The 16,658-nt window shown below is 31.3% G+C and overlaps 1 protein-coding gene across 20 annotated transcripts in view; it reads left to right on the top strand.

Moving 5' to 3' along the window:
* LOC143240177 (DNA (cytosine-5)-methyltransferase 3B-like) overlaps positions 1-16,658 on the top strand; it is a 79,583-nt gene that overhangs the window by 20,281 nt on the left and 42,644 nt on the right. For 7 of the 20 annotated variants that reach the window (XM_076482211.1, XM_076482213.1, XM_076482212.1 and 4 more), the window contains 4 exons: positions 5,214-5,491; positions 10,427-11,233; positions 12,426-12,590; positions 12,899-12,964. In XM_076482211.1, the coding sequence (XP_076338326.1) occupies positions 5,214-5,491; positions 10,427-11,233; positions 12,426-12,590; positions 12,899-12,964 (1,316 nt within the window). Of the gene's footprint in view, positions 1-2,831; positions 5,492-10,398; positions 11,234-12,425; positions 12,591-12,898; positions 12,965-16,658 lie in introns of those variants that run through there. The other 13 variants (XM_076482221.1, XM_076482220.1, XM_076482216.1 and 10 more) reach the window with 5 other exon arrangements.

Raw genomic sequence — 16,658 nt, 5'->3', positions numbered from 1 at the left:
ATATGTTCCATGCTAAAGAGAATAAAAACCCTATTACTCAAGCACTTTCAAAAGTTGGACCTTTTGAAAGCACTCAGGTTATAGGGTTTTTATTCAGATCTGAGAGATAAGTAACTAGATACAAAAATTCATTTCAAAGCTTTAAAGATAGAAATCTCTGAGTAGCTCTTTTAAGACTTCTTTCATACATTAACTTAGAAAGGTAAGCATTATTGTTTTACCAGAATTATACTTTATTTCCACATGCACATTTTGTACAACTAACTTACAGATAACCAGCTTTGGAATGCAGTGACTTTCTTTGGAAGCTAGTTACACATTGGTGTTTCTTAGTTCTTTCACAGAGGGTCCTGCTAGAGGATTTCTTAGACTAGTTCAAATATATTATTTAGTAGCATTGGTCATGTAAAGGTTTAGGAATACTTGGAGAAATGTTTGTCCAGTTTTGACTTATGGCGTGAATTCTGGTTGCCAAAGTTATGAAAATGAAATTCAATTTAGCTCTGTGACTAGTCTTACCAGAAGATGGTCATTGTACTTCAAGATACTATACATACAACAAATTATAATCAGAATCCAAGGTTTAAGTGACAAATTATCAAAGATACATCTTTATCAACAGATAAATTATTAGGTCTATGGAACAAATTTAAGGGTAAGAAAGAAGTATTTGCACATGATAGGTCTCATTTAATCAAATGGTAAAATAATGCTTGGAGTAGTTCTACATGATGTAATTAAGAGTGTTTAAGTTTGAGATATGAGTGATATTTTCTTGAGGATAAGAAAAGGTTTTTTGAATCTTGAAGAAGATGGAGTTAGTAGATTGACTAGAATAGTAGAATAGTTGAAATTTGAGTTTCTTTTACATTATACTAAAAGGTTTTGCTGTAAGTTGTTTGAATTAGGAGCTGTGGTAATGGCTAATATTATAAGTGTCATTGACTCATTAATATTACTCAATATTGGTTAAATGAAATTCATGATGTTATTTTACAAGGCTTTAAAGCACTTTTTCTTTAACCATGGTAATAAATAAGGGGAGAGTTACATTACATAGCAAGGAATGAGCTGAAAGCTTGTGACAGATATGACTTCAGTGAAGTCAAAAACATTTAAGATAAGGTTTCTGATAGAAGTAAAGAAAAAGTTTTTATTGGCACCTTGTATAGACCACTGATTAGTTATTGACATTAACAGAAATACGTACAGACAGATTGTTATGTTTCAAGTTGAAACAGGTTTATTACATGTTTAAGATAAGGCTTTTAGTTTTTGGAAAAGTGTTTGACCTAATCCATCTTTAGTGCAAAGGACTAAAGAATGTCTTGAGGTTAGTGAGAGATTTTCCTCATTAGCCATGTTAAAGATTTTTGCCTTGAATGACACTACTGAAGACCTTATTCTTAATAGTGAGGTAGATATGGTTGGTAATTTAAATGTGCAAGAATATTGAATGCTAGTGATTGTAAATTTATAACCTTTGATAATTTTATTTAAGACTTAAGAACAGTAGTTTCTCTGATTTTAGAAAAAGGAAAATTTCTCAAAAACTTAAATAAATATTGAGAGAGAAGATTGGAAGACTTATTTACAAATAAAAAAAAATAATGAAGCTTGGAATGTTTTTGCTTTTTCAATCAAGCTAACTGAAGAAAAAAAATTCTATTAAATGTATACATTGAAACCAAAAGCTTGACAAATGAAAAACACCTCACTTAGAAGGACATGAAATTCTTGTGTAAAATAAAGGATGCTGGTAAATATTGAAGGAATTAGATAATATAACGATACCTGGTTTAAGTCATTTAAGTTATGAAGCAAGGCTTAGAATTTTGGACTTGTTTTCTGTGGAGCACAAAAGAATTAGATTGGATGTGATTAAAAAATCTGGAATTATTCTGAATTTGGATACCTTAATTTTCTGAATATAATATGCTCCAAAGTATAATGCATACTTCTTATCTGCATGAACAAAGAATCAAATTTGCTTTGTCACCATAAATAACATGTGCCTAGTTTTTGCAATGTTGTGATTAAAAGAACTCTTTAATGACAAGAATGTTAGAGTATCTATATAATCTCTAATTGTGTGTTCACTGTAATGCTTGCTCTCTTTGCAATTACAGCTGACAAATAACTATTTTCAAAATGTTATAATTTGTAAAATTGCTAGAAGAGAGTTTACTTTAGTGTTTGCTATGTGGAGAAGTTACACCAACTATTTGATGATGTTGTATGGGACTCACAGTTTGAAGGTTTCACCTAAAACAATTCATGTTTAAATATCACACAAACTGTAACCATAACTAGTTTTATATTTCCAAACATTTTTAAGTGTGTAAGGAAATAAATCTTGAAATCTGCAAGACTTATTTTCTTGATCATTTTATTTCAAAAGTTATGTTTAAAGATATTCAAAATGAATGGGAAGAGAAAGCGATTTTCACTTATGTTATAAACATAAATAATTAAGAATACTTACTTTCTAGTAAGTGTGCATTATTGTTCACAATGTATGTTGGAAAAGATGTTCTGGACTGGCTGTAACAAAAAAACATTTAGATTTGTTATCATGTATTATGTGAACCATAACTTCTAAGTAAACATTTAGTAAAAAATGTGTATATTATATTTTGAAAGTTATGATAGTCTTGTTGTGGATTGTCTGAGTAATTGAAGGAAAAGCTCGAAAATATAAACTCTACTGTTAAGGATGGTAAGCTTAAGCTTTAAAAGCATTTTTGCAGTCTCTTTCTTTGGGTAAGTCAATAACGTAAAAAGCTATATTTTAAGATGGGTTCTTTTTTTTTTTCTGTTTTTTGGTTTAGGGGTGATCTAGATGGCCCAAATAGCCTTTTGTCACCTTGCCTTTTCTGAAGTTTTTATAATGCTGAACTCATGAATAATATCTGAATTAGAATTTCAGCTCTGAATGGCCTGCATTTTATTACCCATCTCAATATGTGGTTGTGTTATCTTAGGAAATGACAAATTTTGTATGGTCACTATACTTGTACATGTGCAAATATTGTTTTAAAGTTTACAAATTTTGTATGGTTACTGTACTTGTACATGTGTAAGTATTGTTTTAAAGTTGTGTACTTTGTAGTTTAGCTTCAGTTGGCAGAATAAATTGAAGTTGATTCATCTGATAAGATTTAATGCTTACTGTATATGTGTGTGTATATACATACAAATACACAGTAAAATTTTCATTATATGACATCTGTTGGACCTGAACAGTGCTGGATAGGTAAAAATTGTATTTTACATTGTTCATAGTCTAGAGTAGAGTTTTTCTACATTATCTTTAACAGTAGAAATTTTAAACAATAGTAAATATTGTAAAAACCTAAAATTTGTATAAAAACATAAGTACTGTATTCAAAATATAAATCACAGTATAGGCAGTTAACTGAAGTTTGCCCATGGGAAATATTGTAAACAGTATCAATGAACTAGAATAAGTGTTTGTATTTGGAAATATTGATATTTCCAGTTACGAGAGCTTTCTGGATGAAAAGGTGCTGGATAACAAAGTTTTTACTGTATTTAGTATATGTGATTTGCACTTGATTCAAAGAAATCCGTTATTTCGATAGTAGATAAGTGCAACTTTTTACTATTTTCATGTAGCAATAGTGTGTGAGGTTATCCAGATTTTGAGCCAGATCCAGTGTTCTGGTCTTCTTCACTTTCTGGTTGTATAAACTGTAGTTTGTTGTGATTTTACTTGTGTGCTCAAAATTTTAATTTTAAGCTAGTCATTGTATAAAATTTGGAATTTATTACAAATATACTTGCTTTCATATTACAAATATTGCTTGTTTTAATTCCATAGAGAGACAGGCTCATGTAAGAAGAATTAACTTGAATTATCTCTTTTTATTTATATGGATACTTTGGTAACTGTTGTACCTAAAAATAGCTGGAATAATATTTCAGAAGTGCATATTTATGTTCTGAATTCAAATTTGAAAATATTTTTCTCCATATGGTGTTTTTTATGGAGAAATGGAGCTCTAATGCCAGCAATAGTCACCAGTGAGAATATGTAGGAAAAATCTACACCTTCCATACAAGTAAACCTGCTGGCCCTGTAGTGGAAGCTGTTGTGTTTGGTTGTACCAGATGAAAGTTCAAACCCATCTTTCTTTTAAAGTATTATTTTTATAAATATTTTGATAATACTTTGTACAAAGCTAATTGACTATGTCAAACAAAATACTTTTTAGATACATGATGTTTACATATAAACATTATGGAACATTTAAAGAACTTTATTCCATCCATTTATAAACTGAAGATTTACATGAAAGTTTATGGAACACAGCTGGTAATGTGCCACTTCAAGTAATATATAAATGGGGCTGGTTCCCTTTGAATACTAAGGTCTTATGTAAAATTTGTGAAACATGGCTGCTATGTTTAGTTTCATTTAAATCTTGCAAATCATGCCTATTTTTGTGCTATACTTAGTACTTGATTTATAGTATATGATATAACTGATGTTGAACTACTCTGTGTATCTTACAAGCAGGTCAGCACTTTTTTTTTTATATCTAATATCATTTATCCTGAATTTACTTACTATTTAAAATATTAAGATCCTTTTATTAAAGTGACAAGAAATATTTATAAAAAAATTATTTATGATGAAATACTTATTTTTTTTTGCAATGCAGAATCATGTCTTAGAAGGAAATATATTAAAACTACACTATTTTCAGTTGGTGCATTTTATAACAAAATGATGCAAACTTCAACTTACATATGTTAATAAAAGTTTCTTCAATAAAAAATGTGAAATGAGATTTCATTGTACGTTTCACAATAATTCAATTTTATCATGCATATTTTGTATGCAAGGAAAGAACTTTTGTAAACAAAGTCAAGTTAGAACTTTTAGTTGGGACAAAAAGATATGTGTGAAAGCATATATATTTTGTAATTATTTTAGATTTTGTGTGTATTTAATACATATAGTTTCTTTTGAAGAAGAGGTTCATAGTTATTATGGGTTAGTTTTTGGTTTGATTATTCCCTAGAATGATTTGTAGGTCAGTAGTTGATGCTACTAAATTTTGTTGCAGCTTCGCTATACTTATTGATCAGTATTTAACTTTATTTTTGCATGAGAGCATATTGAATGATGCATTAATATTTTGTTTGCTTAAGCTGGATAGTGTGGCTTTATGTTGTTTTTATAGCTGTGTTTGCCTGCACCCCTGTGCTTACTCTCCGGTCCTGTCCTCCCTATAACTACTGTCCTTTCCGCAAGCCTGCTGTAATAGAGGATGTTTGGGAGGGGACACCAGCTATCTTAAGTGACCAAGAAGAATGTAACTTCCTTGGCTTCCGAATCACTCCAGGGGCAAAACAAGAAGAAAGTAGGACTGAAGATATGTGTACAAGTCACAAGAAGAAGTGCTGTTGGCCATTTTCCTTCTTCCACTGTAAGGAGGATCCAGATTCTCTTATGACATCGGTAGGGATTTATCCTCAAATTCAATGTTCTATGAAAAACTAATTAAATCGAGCTTTAAAGCTAATTTATATTGAAACTTACAATTTGTTAATATACTATACTTAACATATTTCTAATTTTAAACTTAAAAAGTAGAACGTACTATTTCAGTTTTGTCACATACATAAAACAGAGAAATTTAGTGGACAATCTGCTCATGGAAATAATGAAAGAAGTTTCAGCTCTTTAACAAGAATCTTCAAAAGGCCTGATGAATGTTCACACAAATGTATTGAAATGTCATTTCATGCTGTTTTACCAAGCAGTATTATATACACATAAATATTTCTTTTTGAATGTCTTATTTGCTAATTTAAGTTTTTAAAAAGGGAATATCACACACACACACACACACACACACACACACACACACACACACACTGCAGGCCAAAATCTTAAGGCCAATGAACATAAAGAAAAAATATGCATTTTGCATTGTTAGACTCAACCACTTGTTTGAGTAGAGCTTCGAAAGATGAAAATAAGGAAATGGAAAGTAAAAATAAAAATGTTTTATAGCATTTAATAGAGAAAATGTGAACACAATGAAATTAGCCTAAATACTAGCTGGTCAAAAGTTTAAGACCATACCAAAAAGAGGTCTCAGTAGTGAGTTGCACGGATGTCATTGCAAATAACCCCAAACATTCTCTTTGGCATGGTTGATATAAGTGTTTGCAGAAGGCTGGCTGGAATGTTATTCCAAGTGGTGAAGATGGCTTCACGAAGATCATGCACTGTTTAGAATTGCTGTCCATTTCTGTAGACTTCCCTTGCTATCCACCACCGAATATTTTCAGTGGGGTTCAGTTCAGGCAAATATGCTGGATGGTCCAAATGAATCATGTTATTTGCCATGAAAAAGACCTTTGTCCTGCTGAAAGATCCAGCCATTTCCATATAATCGAGGGCCTTCAGTCAATAAGGATGCTCTCTCCAACATGCCAATGTAGCCACCTGCTGTTTGACACCCCTGTATAACCTGAAGCTCCATTGTTCCATTGAAGGAGAAAGCACCTCAGATCATGATGGAACCTCCTCCACTGTGTCATGTAGAATGTCTCCGGTGGGATATCCTTATCGTGCCAGTAACGTTGGAAGCCATTTGGACGAACCAGATTAAATTTTTCTCATAAGAGAACAAAACCTTCATCCACTTTTCTACGTCCCATGTTTAGTGCTTCTCAGAAAAGTTTAACTGAGCTGTTTCGTGGTGTGGAAGTAGGCTGGTGTCTTGCTGGACAATCCGTCAAATCCTCCTGCTCAACTCCGGAGAAATTTTCTTGGGCCAACCACTTGAAATTCTCATTCCGTATCCCTTGGGGTCTTTTAGGAAATTTGTAACAGCAGTTTCTACTACGCCCAATCTCACCAGCGATGGCACATTGAAAAAGACCTTGCTTTTGCAGCTCAACAATTCTGCCACGTTCAAACTCTGTCAACTTTTTAGCCTTTGCAATGTTTTTACCAAATGTAACACAGGAAATGTCAGTGAGATATGTTGACAACGCTAATGCTTGAACAGAAATGACTAAATTTCATTATGTGTTTACTGATTAACACTTTGTTTCAGTATGGTCTTAAACTTTTGACCAGCTAGTATTTAGGCTAATTTCATTGTGTTCACATTTTCTCTATTAAATGCTATAAAACATTTTTATTTTTATTTTCCTTTTCTTATTTTCACATTTTGAAGCTCTACTCAAAAAAGTGGTCGAGTCTAACAACCCAAAATGCATATTGTTTCTTTATGTTCATTGGCCTTAAGATTTTGGTAAGCAGTGTGTGTATATATATAAAACACACATACTGATAGTAATTTACTTTTCTAATTTCATGAGATCTTATTGGTTGTATTTTTTAGAATAAATGACTTTATATATACTCATCAATGTGCTTGAAAGTCCAAGACTGGTTGATTTCTTACTTTATCAATTTACATTAAACTGTGAAGCATTTACTGCATGAGATGGTTGATTTATTAATGTATGTATTACGTCTTGTTATCACATGAATATTAGCTCAGTATTAGTTTTTATTTTCAGCTAACATTATAGCTCGTATTTAAAGTATTAAATTGGCTCAGAGTAATTGCTTGATGGTCATTATATTATAAATTATTAGCTGGAGTACACATCCATTGGATGGTGAAATAAGATAGGAAATTAGGCTTGTGTTTTCTTTTCTTAATGTAATAAATGTTAAAAGTGCAATAACAATATGTAAAGGTACCAATACCAAAACGAAAAACATGCTGTTTTCAAGAATGATCTCAGTATGAAATTAGATGGGGGGGGTGATCTTCTCCTCATGTCATTCTGTATCACTGTGTCAAGTTCTGATGATTTGGTAGTTTTTTTGAAATTAGCTGTGACCTTCCACATATCATCCTTTATCACTGTGTCAAGGTGGTGCTGGCTGATTAAGAAATGTGAAAACGTACAAGGAACAGCTGCAGAATGATTGATATATGACCATGTATTTATTGCCTGGACACACGCTTTGCTTTACATAATAGATTAGCATATAGCTATTCGAAAATTAAGGGGCAAGTAATACCATTCCTACCCCATAGTATACTCTAGCCTTGCATTTCATAGTTAACTGAAATAAATAAATTTTCTGAAATCAAGCTTCATCAACAAAGAGGCAGAAAAGTGCAGTTGGGGCAGTCAAATGTCAGTTAATTCTTTTGTGAACCAATTAAAATTAACATCATTCATGAAATGAATTTTTGGCATATTTATAGAATAATTATTAGTAAGATTAACAACTTCTAATGTGGAGTAAAGAAGTGTGTTCTGGTAACACTACCTTTCAACAACAGCTTTTTATGTCATGTTACTTAGCAGCAAAAGCATAACCTAATATTGTTGTTAAAGTATGTACTTAAAGTATTAAATGAAATGTATAGAAAACAAAACTGGAAGTATATTTCTTAATTTAGTTTCCATTGGTTAAAGAGGCTTACTTTTTATTTAAAAAATATTGGTAATATAACAGAAAATAGCTTAATTCAAAAATAATTGAATGCTAAAAATGAATCTATTTTTAATTTCATGATAAATTTTATGCACGTGGCTTTAAGCTAAGTGATCCTACATATTTACTTTAAGCTTATTATACCAACACATATCTCACAGGTTTTATGGCATATCCCCTCTCACGGCTTCTTTGTATTACTATTATTAAAACTGTAGTAGATAGACAGTACTCAAACTGTTCTATCTGGATGAATGCATTTTTAGCTGTTATAACTCTTCCTATTTTGAGAAATGAAAAGTGTGACATGATGTGACACACATTGGGTTTTATATCGGTTGGATTTACTGTGATAACTTAAGGAGTAAATAAAGTTGTCATCTATAACTATGATAATTATTATAAGTCGGAAATGTATAAAGTGTCAAACATTAGAAATTATATAATGAGAAATTTTAGGTGGTATAATGTTTTTGGTTTAGCTTCAAACCTTTTAGTTGGCAGTTTAATAAAAAAAATGTACATAAATACATCTATATAAGTGTGGTATTCTCAGGGAAAATTACTAACCCCAAGAGAGACAGTGTAAGATCCTCAGAGTAGCAGTATGTTCTAACATGAAATATGTTATGAAGTAGATCAAAATTCTTTGACCCACAATGAGTTTGTGAAAAATAAATAATCAACACAATGAAAAAATACTTTAAAAACAATCTTTTCTTCATCGTCCCAAACAAAAGTTTGTATATTAATGGTACATAATAGGCAATTACCTTTACTGGAGAGATAAAAGCTGTTTATTCTTTGAATATGTAGAAAAATCCCTAATGTTTGTTAATCTTTCTCAGATGGAGAAAACATAGTATCTACACACACACACACGTAAGACTAGAACATCATATTTTTTCAGGGTAATTTGCACGATCCATATCATAGTTGGTTATTTGCACTTATAGATAAGGCAGATATTGCCTGACTGGTCATTGCAAAAGGTTGTTATTTACTTACATGCTATGAATAACATTGCAGAAATATTCCATATGAGAAGGTAATGTAAAAGGAACTTTTTTTTTTCCATACCAATAGTTCTATATTAAAACAAGGAAACAATGCTATGGCTGCATACCACACGAGATATTGAGTATTTCACATTTGATGGCAAACTGTTCTTTATTTTGATATGAACATAGACAGTTGCTCATTTTTGAGGATGTTTTTTTGTTTATTCCATTTTAATTTAGTTACACAAAATTTATGCTTGGTTTATGCTTTATGAGTGAATTTCAGACTTTTTATTAATATGTTTCTAATTCTTCTAAACATGAGTTTAACAGTACAGCTGCAATTCTATTTTGTTAACCAAACTAGTGTTTTTGAATAAGTATTTTGAACTCACAGCATTTATTGAATTATTATTATTTTATGTTTATTTATGAAAAAAGATGTTGGTATTTGTGTCACAACTTTTGAACTTCATTAAACTTTACATACAAGCTTTACTGATTCAAAACATACTGTCACAAATTACTGTTCTGTAGATTTAAGAAAACTCCCAATGATAAATTTCAGTACTGTTACCTCAGTGTTTTTCAAGAAATAATTATTTAGAAAATAAGGAAAGTAACAGCCCTTCCTTTATATCTTGAACAGAAGTAGCTTCAGTGTTCAGTGTACCAAGTTTCATTATTAATTAAAAGTTATCACTCTCAATTTATTTAAATAATTAGGCATTCATGTAAACTTTATTTATCATAAGTGTTTTCTTAATCATAATAAGAAATGTATAGGTATTCTAAACTACTGTAAAGTACCATTTTAACTTTTTATTTAAAGTAATTGATAAAATATAGTAAGTGTAATGTTATATAAAGAAATTTTTATTTCAGTTGTCTGTGGACTGTTTATTAATTACAGCCATGCACAAGTCATCCTAAATTTTCACATAAGAGAAAAAAGAAAAAGAAGAAGGCTAAAACTCTGTTTGAATACAAAAAAAAGAAGAAAAGGAAAAAGATGAAATCAAAATCTAAGTCAAGGTCCCTTGATCACTGGTTTGATCCCCCACTAACATCGAGTGATATACAAGTCCTTCCAGAAGATCTCAGTCTGACATCAAAGTCATCTGCTCTCGAAGAACCAGACTATTTATCAGAGCCTGTGCTTGGAGCTATTAGTGCAATGAATTTAAATGATCATTCAGAGTCATCCAATAATTCTTTAGTTGCTAGGAATAATTATGATATTGAAGAACCAGATAAGTCTTCACCTGAACATAAGCCATTAGAAAACAACAGGGTGATGTGGAACAGTTTTTGTAGAAGAAGTTCTCCCACTCTCACATCATCAGATCATAAACCATTAAAGAATTACAGAGAAATTCAAGGTAGTTTTAATATCAGTGAAGCTTGTAATCTCTTGTCCTCAAAACAAAACTCATTAGAAAATAGTAGAGAAAAACATGATAAAATTAACAGTGTAGATTTGTGTAGTGTTTCACAATCTGAGCACAAAATTTTGGAAAATAATAAGGACATCCAAGATACCTTTCAAGATAAAAACTCTTCTGGTGTTGATTCATATAAAGACATACCTCCAGGACAAACATTATCTCTTTCAAGAAATTTAAGGCAAAACTGTGAGTCTGTGTGTAATAATAAACGTGGTTCGAATGGATGGGAAGAAAGCTTACGACCAAGACCTCCAGCAGCAGATCATTATCAGGTATTGTATTCTTTAATGATTTTTAATTATATAATACCATATTAAGAAACATAATAAAGACATTAATTTTATAATTATAATTCCATTTAACAGTTTTAGTATTGATTTGTAGCACCTGATAAGTACTGAAGTGCCTATGAAAATAAACTGATGATGCACTAACAGATTAGTTATATGTGACTTGATTTTCACACTATTTGCCAATAGTTTTCAGTGTAATTAACAAGCAACCCCCCTCATTACATGTATTTTTAATCCGTGTTTGCCTAATTTGTAAGTATTTTCAGCATGAAGATGACTTTAGAAGGTCGAAAAATTGTTCTGTATTTTATTTTAATTAAAGTTTTAATACCCATACCAGCTGTCCTTTAGAATACATGTTTACTTCAAATAGGTTTCTTGTTATCGTGAAACTTTTCTGAAACATGTACTTAAAGTTGTGTATATTTCAGAGGCAGTTATCTTTTTAAAAAGTATTTATAAATTTATAAATATGTGTATAACGTACAAAGATTCAATACAAATAATACAATTTGAAACATAAACTGGAGCAAGTTCCTTATTTTTTCCTTACTTGTAATATTTTTTGATGTGTTATTAATTACTAAAAAGTACTAAACAAAAGCCAAATACTTGAAGTGCTAATGTACTTTGTATTAAAATCAAATGTCAAACAAAGTAGATTATTATTATTATGGAGTACAATGTTTTATTATTGGAAATATTTAGGGTTTTCCCTTCTGTTTTACTGATTAATCATATTTAAATTTTTTGCCCTCCACAATATTGTTATTATGTTAAAATTGTGTATGGAGCATGAAAAAATCAAAGTAAGATATGAAAATAAAACAAGATAACAAGCCATATTATTGAAATTATCCTGCTACACTTGATTATCTATATTTATCAGCCATGTTGAAAGAATTGACACAAAGGATCATGAAGAAAAAATCAAGTAGATTTCAAAAGACTAAAAATGTTTGAGCACTTTCAAATAGTTGACTGTTCTTATTCAGGAATAAAAAAAGGTATAGTAATAATATAAAAAATTGTTGATAATATAATAGCTTGTATTTTCTTTCATCTTCTAAAATTTCATACTTGTAACTAATGTTCATAATTTTACTGAATTTTAATTTTATAATTCCCAAAAAAATATATTTTAATTTCTTGTTTTTTCACTAAATACCAGAGCTATATAAGTCTACGTAAGAGAAAATCATCATCTTCAACTGACAGTTCATCATTAACAAAAATTATTCCAAAATATTCAAGAAGTTCTAGTTTCAGAGAAAATGGTATGAAGAAGAAAGCAACACGAAAGAAGATTTTTCAAAAAAACTCGTGGAGAAGAAAGGCATGTATTTACTGAAAATAAATAATTTACAGATGTTAACATTCTACAACTATCTTTAAAAGAAACGTTTTTTACAATTTTGTTTATTAAGCAGTTCTGTGATTTTATTTTCAAAGGTAAATTTTTAATGATAGAATTGAAACTTGTTTAGAATATTAGAATCTGTATCTTTGCTATTTTTGGATGTATTTTGGCTTTCTGTAATGATTTTGATAGTTTTAATCATAATGAGTAGGATGTCTCCTTTTTTATTTTTTTTATTCTAGTTTTTAGAAAAAACTCATATAGAAATTATTTCATTTAAACAGGATGTTAAAACTTCAGAAAAGAAAAAAGAAGATTTTGAGAGCACTGAAAATCCACACAAGATTTTGGTTTGTGTTTTTATTATTTGTGAAATTTTCTATATAATTTTGTATTTTATTAATGGGCCTGATAGTTAGGGCACTCAATTCATAATATGTGTGTCATGAGTTGAAAATAATCATTGAATATGCTTACTCATGGGGCTGTTGTAATGTGATGGTTAATCTCACTATTCACTGGTAAAGAGTAGTTCAAGAGTAGGGTTTGGGTGGTGTCCACTAGCTGCCATTTTTGTTGCCCATGACTTAAATTAAAAATGGCTAACTCGGATAGCCTTTGAGTATCTTCACATACAATGCAATAAATAAACAGACAAAATTTTACTAACATTTGTAAGCAATTGTAATAATTGTTTTACTGCTGTTTTGAATTTTATTTTTAATCCAAAAATAATGATATTGAACAACAGAATGTTATCCTTGTAAAAATACATCTGATCTCACTGAAATCATTGGTTCTAAAGAAAGTTCTGAAGCTGAAAGTAAAACTGCAATAGAGCATGAGTTGGCAACTCACAAACATGAGATGAAACCAGTAGAATGTACAACAGAATAACCAGCTAGCAATACAAAAGTGGGCAACAGTGTAAACATTTCACATCCCATAGTTTACATTAAAAACATGCATATATATTTGTTTTCTTTCCAAAATATGTCCTTTTTCTTGCAATCAGCTTGAAAAAATCCAATTTTGAGAGCTTCATTACTATGATAACCCTTACCTGTCCTTTCTTCTTGGGGAAGAGCTTGTCTTTTTTATCAGTATTGCACATTATATTGCAAGCAGTTCCAGGGACAAGCTGGTGGGTTCTGGTCTTGTGGGAGCTCAACTCATGGCCTTTCTTAATGGTGCTCTTTCGTCAAAGATGTTGGGGTTCTTCAAGTTTCGTCCATGATCGCTTTCCTTGGTCTTAGAAAAGGGAATTCAGATGGCCTATGTATTCCTGATCAGGAAATCCAATCAAAAGGATGAAATTTCTCAAGCAAAGTTAACTTTTTTTGGAATATGGGAATGTTATATTCCAATACAATATTTCTCATCCAATTCCAAGATTAACTATTCTTGTTTATTGCTGCTCCCTGTATGTGAACTTTGTGTATGATGCAAGCTTTCTGCTCACCACTATTTGAATGAAGTGATTCCAACATGTCTTATGTAAACCATCATGCTTCAACTCATAATACACTCACATGGTGCTTGTGACTCTCTCTAAGTGCCTCTATTGAACTATCACTTCTTATTCTTTGGCAACATATGTACTTGGACATCTTTCTTTTTTGTCTTTCAGTTTCAGCTATAATTATTTCTCAGAAGTGGTTATAATTTTTTAACATACCCAGTTTTCTTAAACATTACATTAATTCTAGTAACCTTTATTTAATGCATTTGCTTTTGTTAATTTTTGAACCAAGAATTTTGAAATCAGTGTTACCACTTTGGGTGTCTCAGTTTTGATAAGAGCTTTATTAGAGGCTTCATGTGGAGATGACCCGATGGGAGATTTATCTACATTTATTTGCAGAGAGAGTGAATGTCATATGGTTCAACCTTTGTCACTAGACTTTGCATCCCTTCCTCCTGGACCTATTGAACCTGTGCAAACTGAAGAGGACTTTGATTACTTGATTCCAGCTCTTGAATTTGCCATGCCTTCTCATACTTTTCTTAAGGATTTCATTCAGCCTTTTACTGTTTTTTTTTTAATTTTATTTCTTAAGTATATGGTGTTTTATCCCTCTCTCCTATTTCTTATGACCCATATCCTTCCTTACTGCATGAACATCTTTACCAAACCTAATTGTTTTTTCTTGTACCCTCTGATATTCAGACTTATGCTGAACAATTTACCTCTCAAATACATGACAATGCTAGCATGTCTCCTCCCCCATGGGCTTTGGCTCAGTCTGCTCTTGATTATCATCATGCAGACTGTCCTTATCATGACCAGCAACTGTTGAATTTTGTTTTACCTGCGTAGGGTGCAGCCCCAGAATTCTCTGTTAATTTAACTCATGCCCAGTTTTACTGTATACCTCTTATATTCACAGCTTTCTGTAGTATCTTTTCAGAATTTATCTCCTGTCTGATGCCCTTCATAGAAATCCTGAGTGATTTTCTGGGGACTTCCACTCCCACCTTGTGCCATCTTCAGCTCTGGCTTTACATATGTGGTTTCTTTGTTGTTGGAATCTTCTGGGACTTTTCTCATTGTGGGATTGAGTTACAATTTATTTCTCTGGTTACCACATTCTATCCATCTTGAATATCATACACATCCCACACATGGTCCGAAGAGTATACTTGGCTCAGAAGTAGTGCAGTTTCTCTCTCCATATCTTCTAATCTGACTCTCTCAGATTTATGGGGTACACCAATCCCTGCTTCTAACCAGTGTGGGATTCTAGTTAAACTTGCAATAAGAGGGAAATACCACATTGGAAGTTATAATTTTCTTATGCTGAAAATGTATTTCTGATAGGAACTTCCCTTTGATCACTCTTCTCTTCCTCATACATTTTCTGTCAGACTTTGAAGTGATAGTTTGATAGAGCTGTATAGAGAAAATCATATGCATCATGTGAGTGTACTATGCTCCTTTTGATGAAGACATGATGCATAATGATTTTTACATGAGAAACACATTAGAATCACGTGGTTCAGGGGGAGAAGAAGGCTTATGGCAAATGTAAAGAAAAAGTTCTCAATGAAAGAAAATAGTTAATCTTGTGAGAGAAGGGATGTACCCATGAAAATTATAACTTATGATTCCTGTGACTGTTCAGTAACCCAAGTCTAATAACTAATTAGCTGCTAATCAGTGATGTCGAGAAACCCACTTGTTGAGAAATTTATATGCAAAAACGGCTCGTTTGGGTTGAGAAAATATTTTACATAGAAGAGCGAACAACGTTTCGACCTTCTTCGGTCATCGTCAGGTTCCCAAAGAAAGAGGTAACTGACCACATGTTTGAAAGGGGTTGTGTAACTGTGTGTCGAAATGTAGAGGGCGGTATTAGATGTTTGAATATATAATTTTATTTATTTTATTATATTAATATAGGTATAAAGGCGTTCCTTTATATTGGTTTATTTTGGGTTTAAGTTGTTGTATAAGTAAGGCTTCTTTAATTTTGCGTTTGTTTATGTTTGTTTCTTTATTTAGTATTTGAGTGTTTTCTATGGTTATGTTGTGTTTATTTGACTTGCAGTGTTTGGAAACGTGTGAAGGTGACTTTTTATGTTCTTTGAATCTGGTTTCCATTTTTCTACTTGTTTCTCCAATATAGAAGTCGTAGCAGTTATCACATTGTATTTTATAAATAATGTTGGTGTGGTGTTTGTCAGTGTAGTTTTTACATAGTATAGACCTCAGTTTTGTGCCAGGTTTTTGAATAAATTTGGTATTAACTGGAATGTCATATTTTATTACTAATTTTTGCCAAATGTTGGTTATTTGTTTGCTGATGTCAGGAATATATGGTATACAGCAGTATATGGTTTCGTGGTTTTTTGATTCGTGAGCTGTATTTACTTCAGTTGGTTGATTTTGCTTACTGTCTAGGTGTGTGCGTATAATGTTTTCTACGGTTTGTGGAGGAAACTTATTGATGTTGATGAACTATTGTTTTATTTTGTCTAATTCATCGTTAATTTTATCTGGTGAGCATAGTTTTATGGCTGTGTTTATTTGGTTTCTTAGTA

Source organism: Tachypleus tridentatus, chromosome 13 (genome assembly GCF_004210375.1).
Source record: "Tachypleus tridentatus isolate NWPU-2018 chromosome 13, ASM421037v1, whole genome shotgun sequence".
Taxonomy (NCBI): Eukaryota; Metazoa; Arthropoda; class Merostomata; order Xiphosura; family Limulidae; genus Tachypleus; species Tachypleus tridentatus.
Note: the sequence above shows the minus strand (reverse complement) of the source record. Positions and strands in the feature narration are given on the sequence as shown.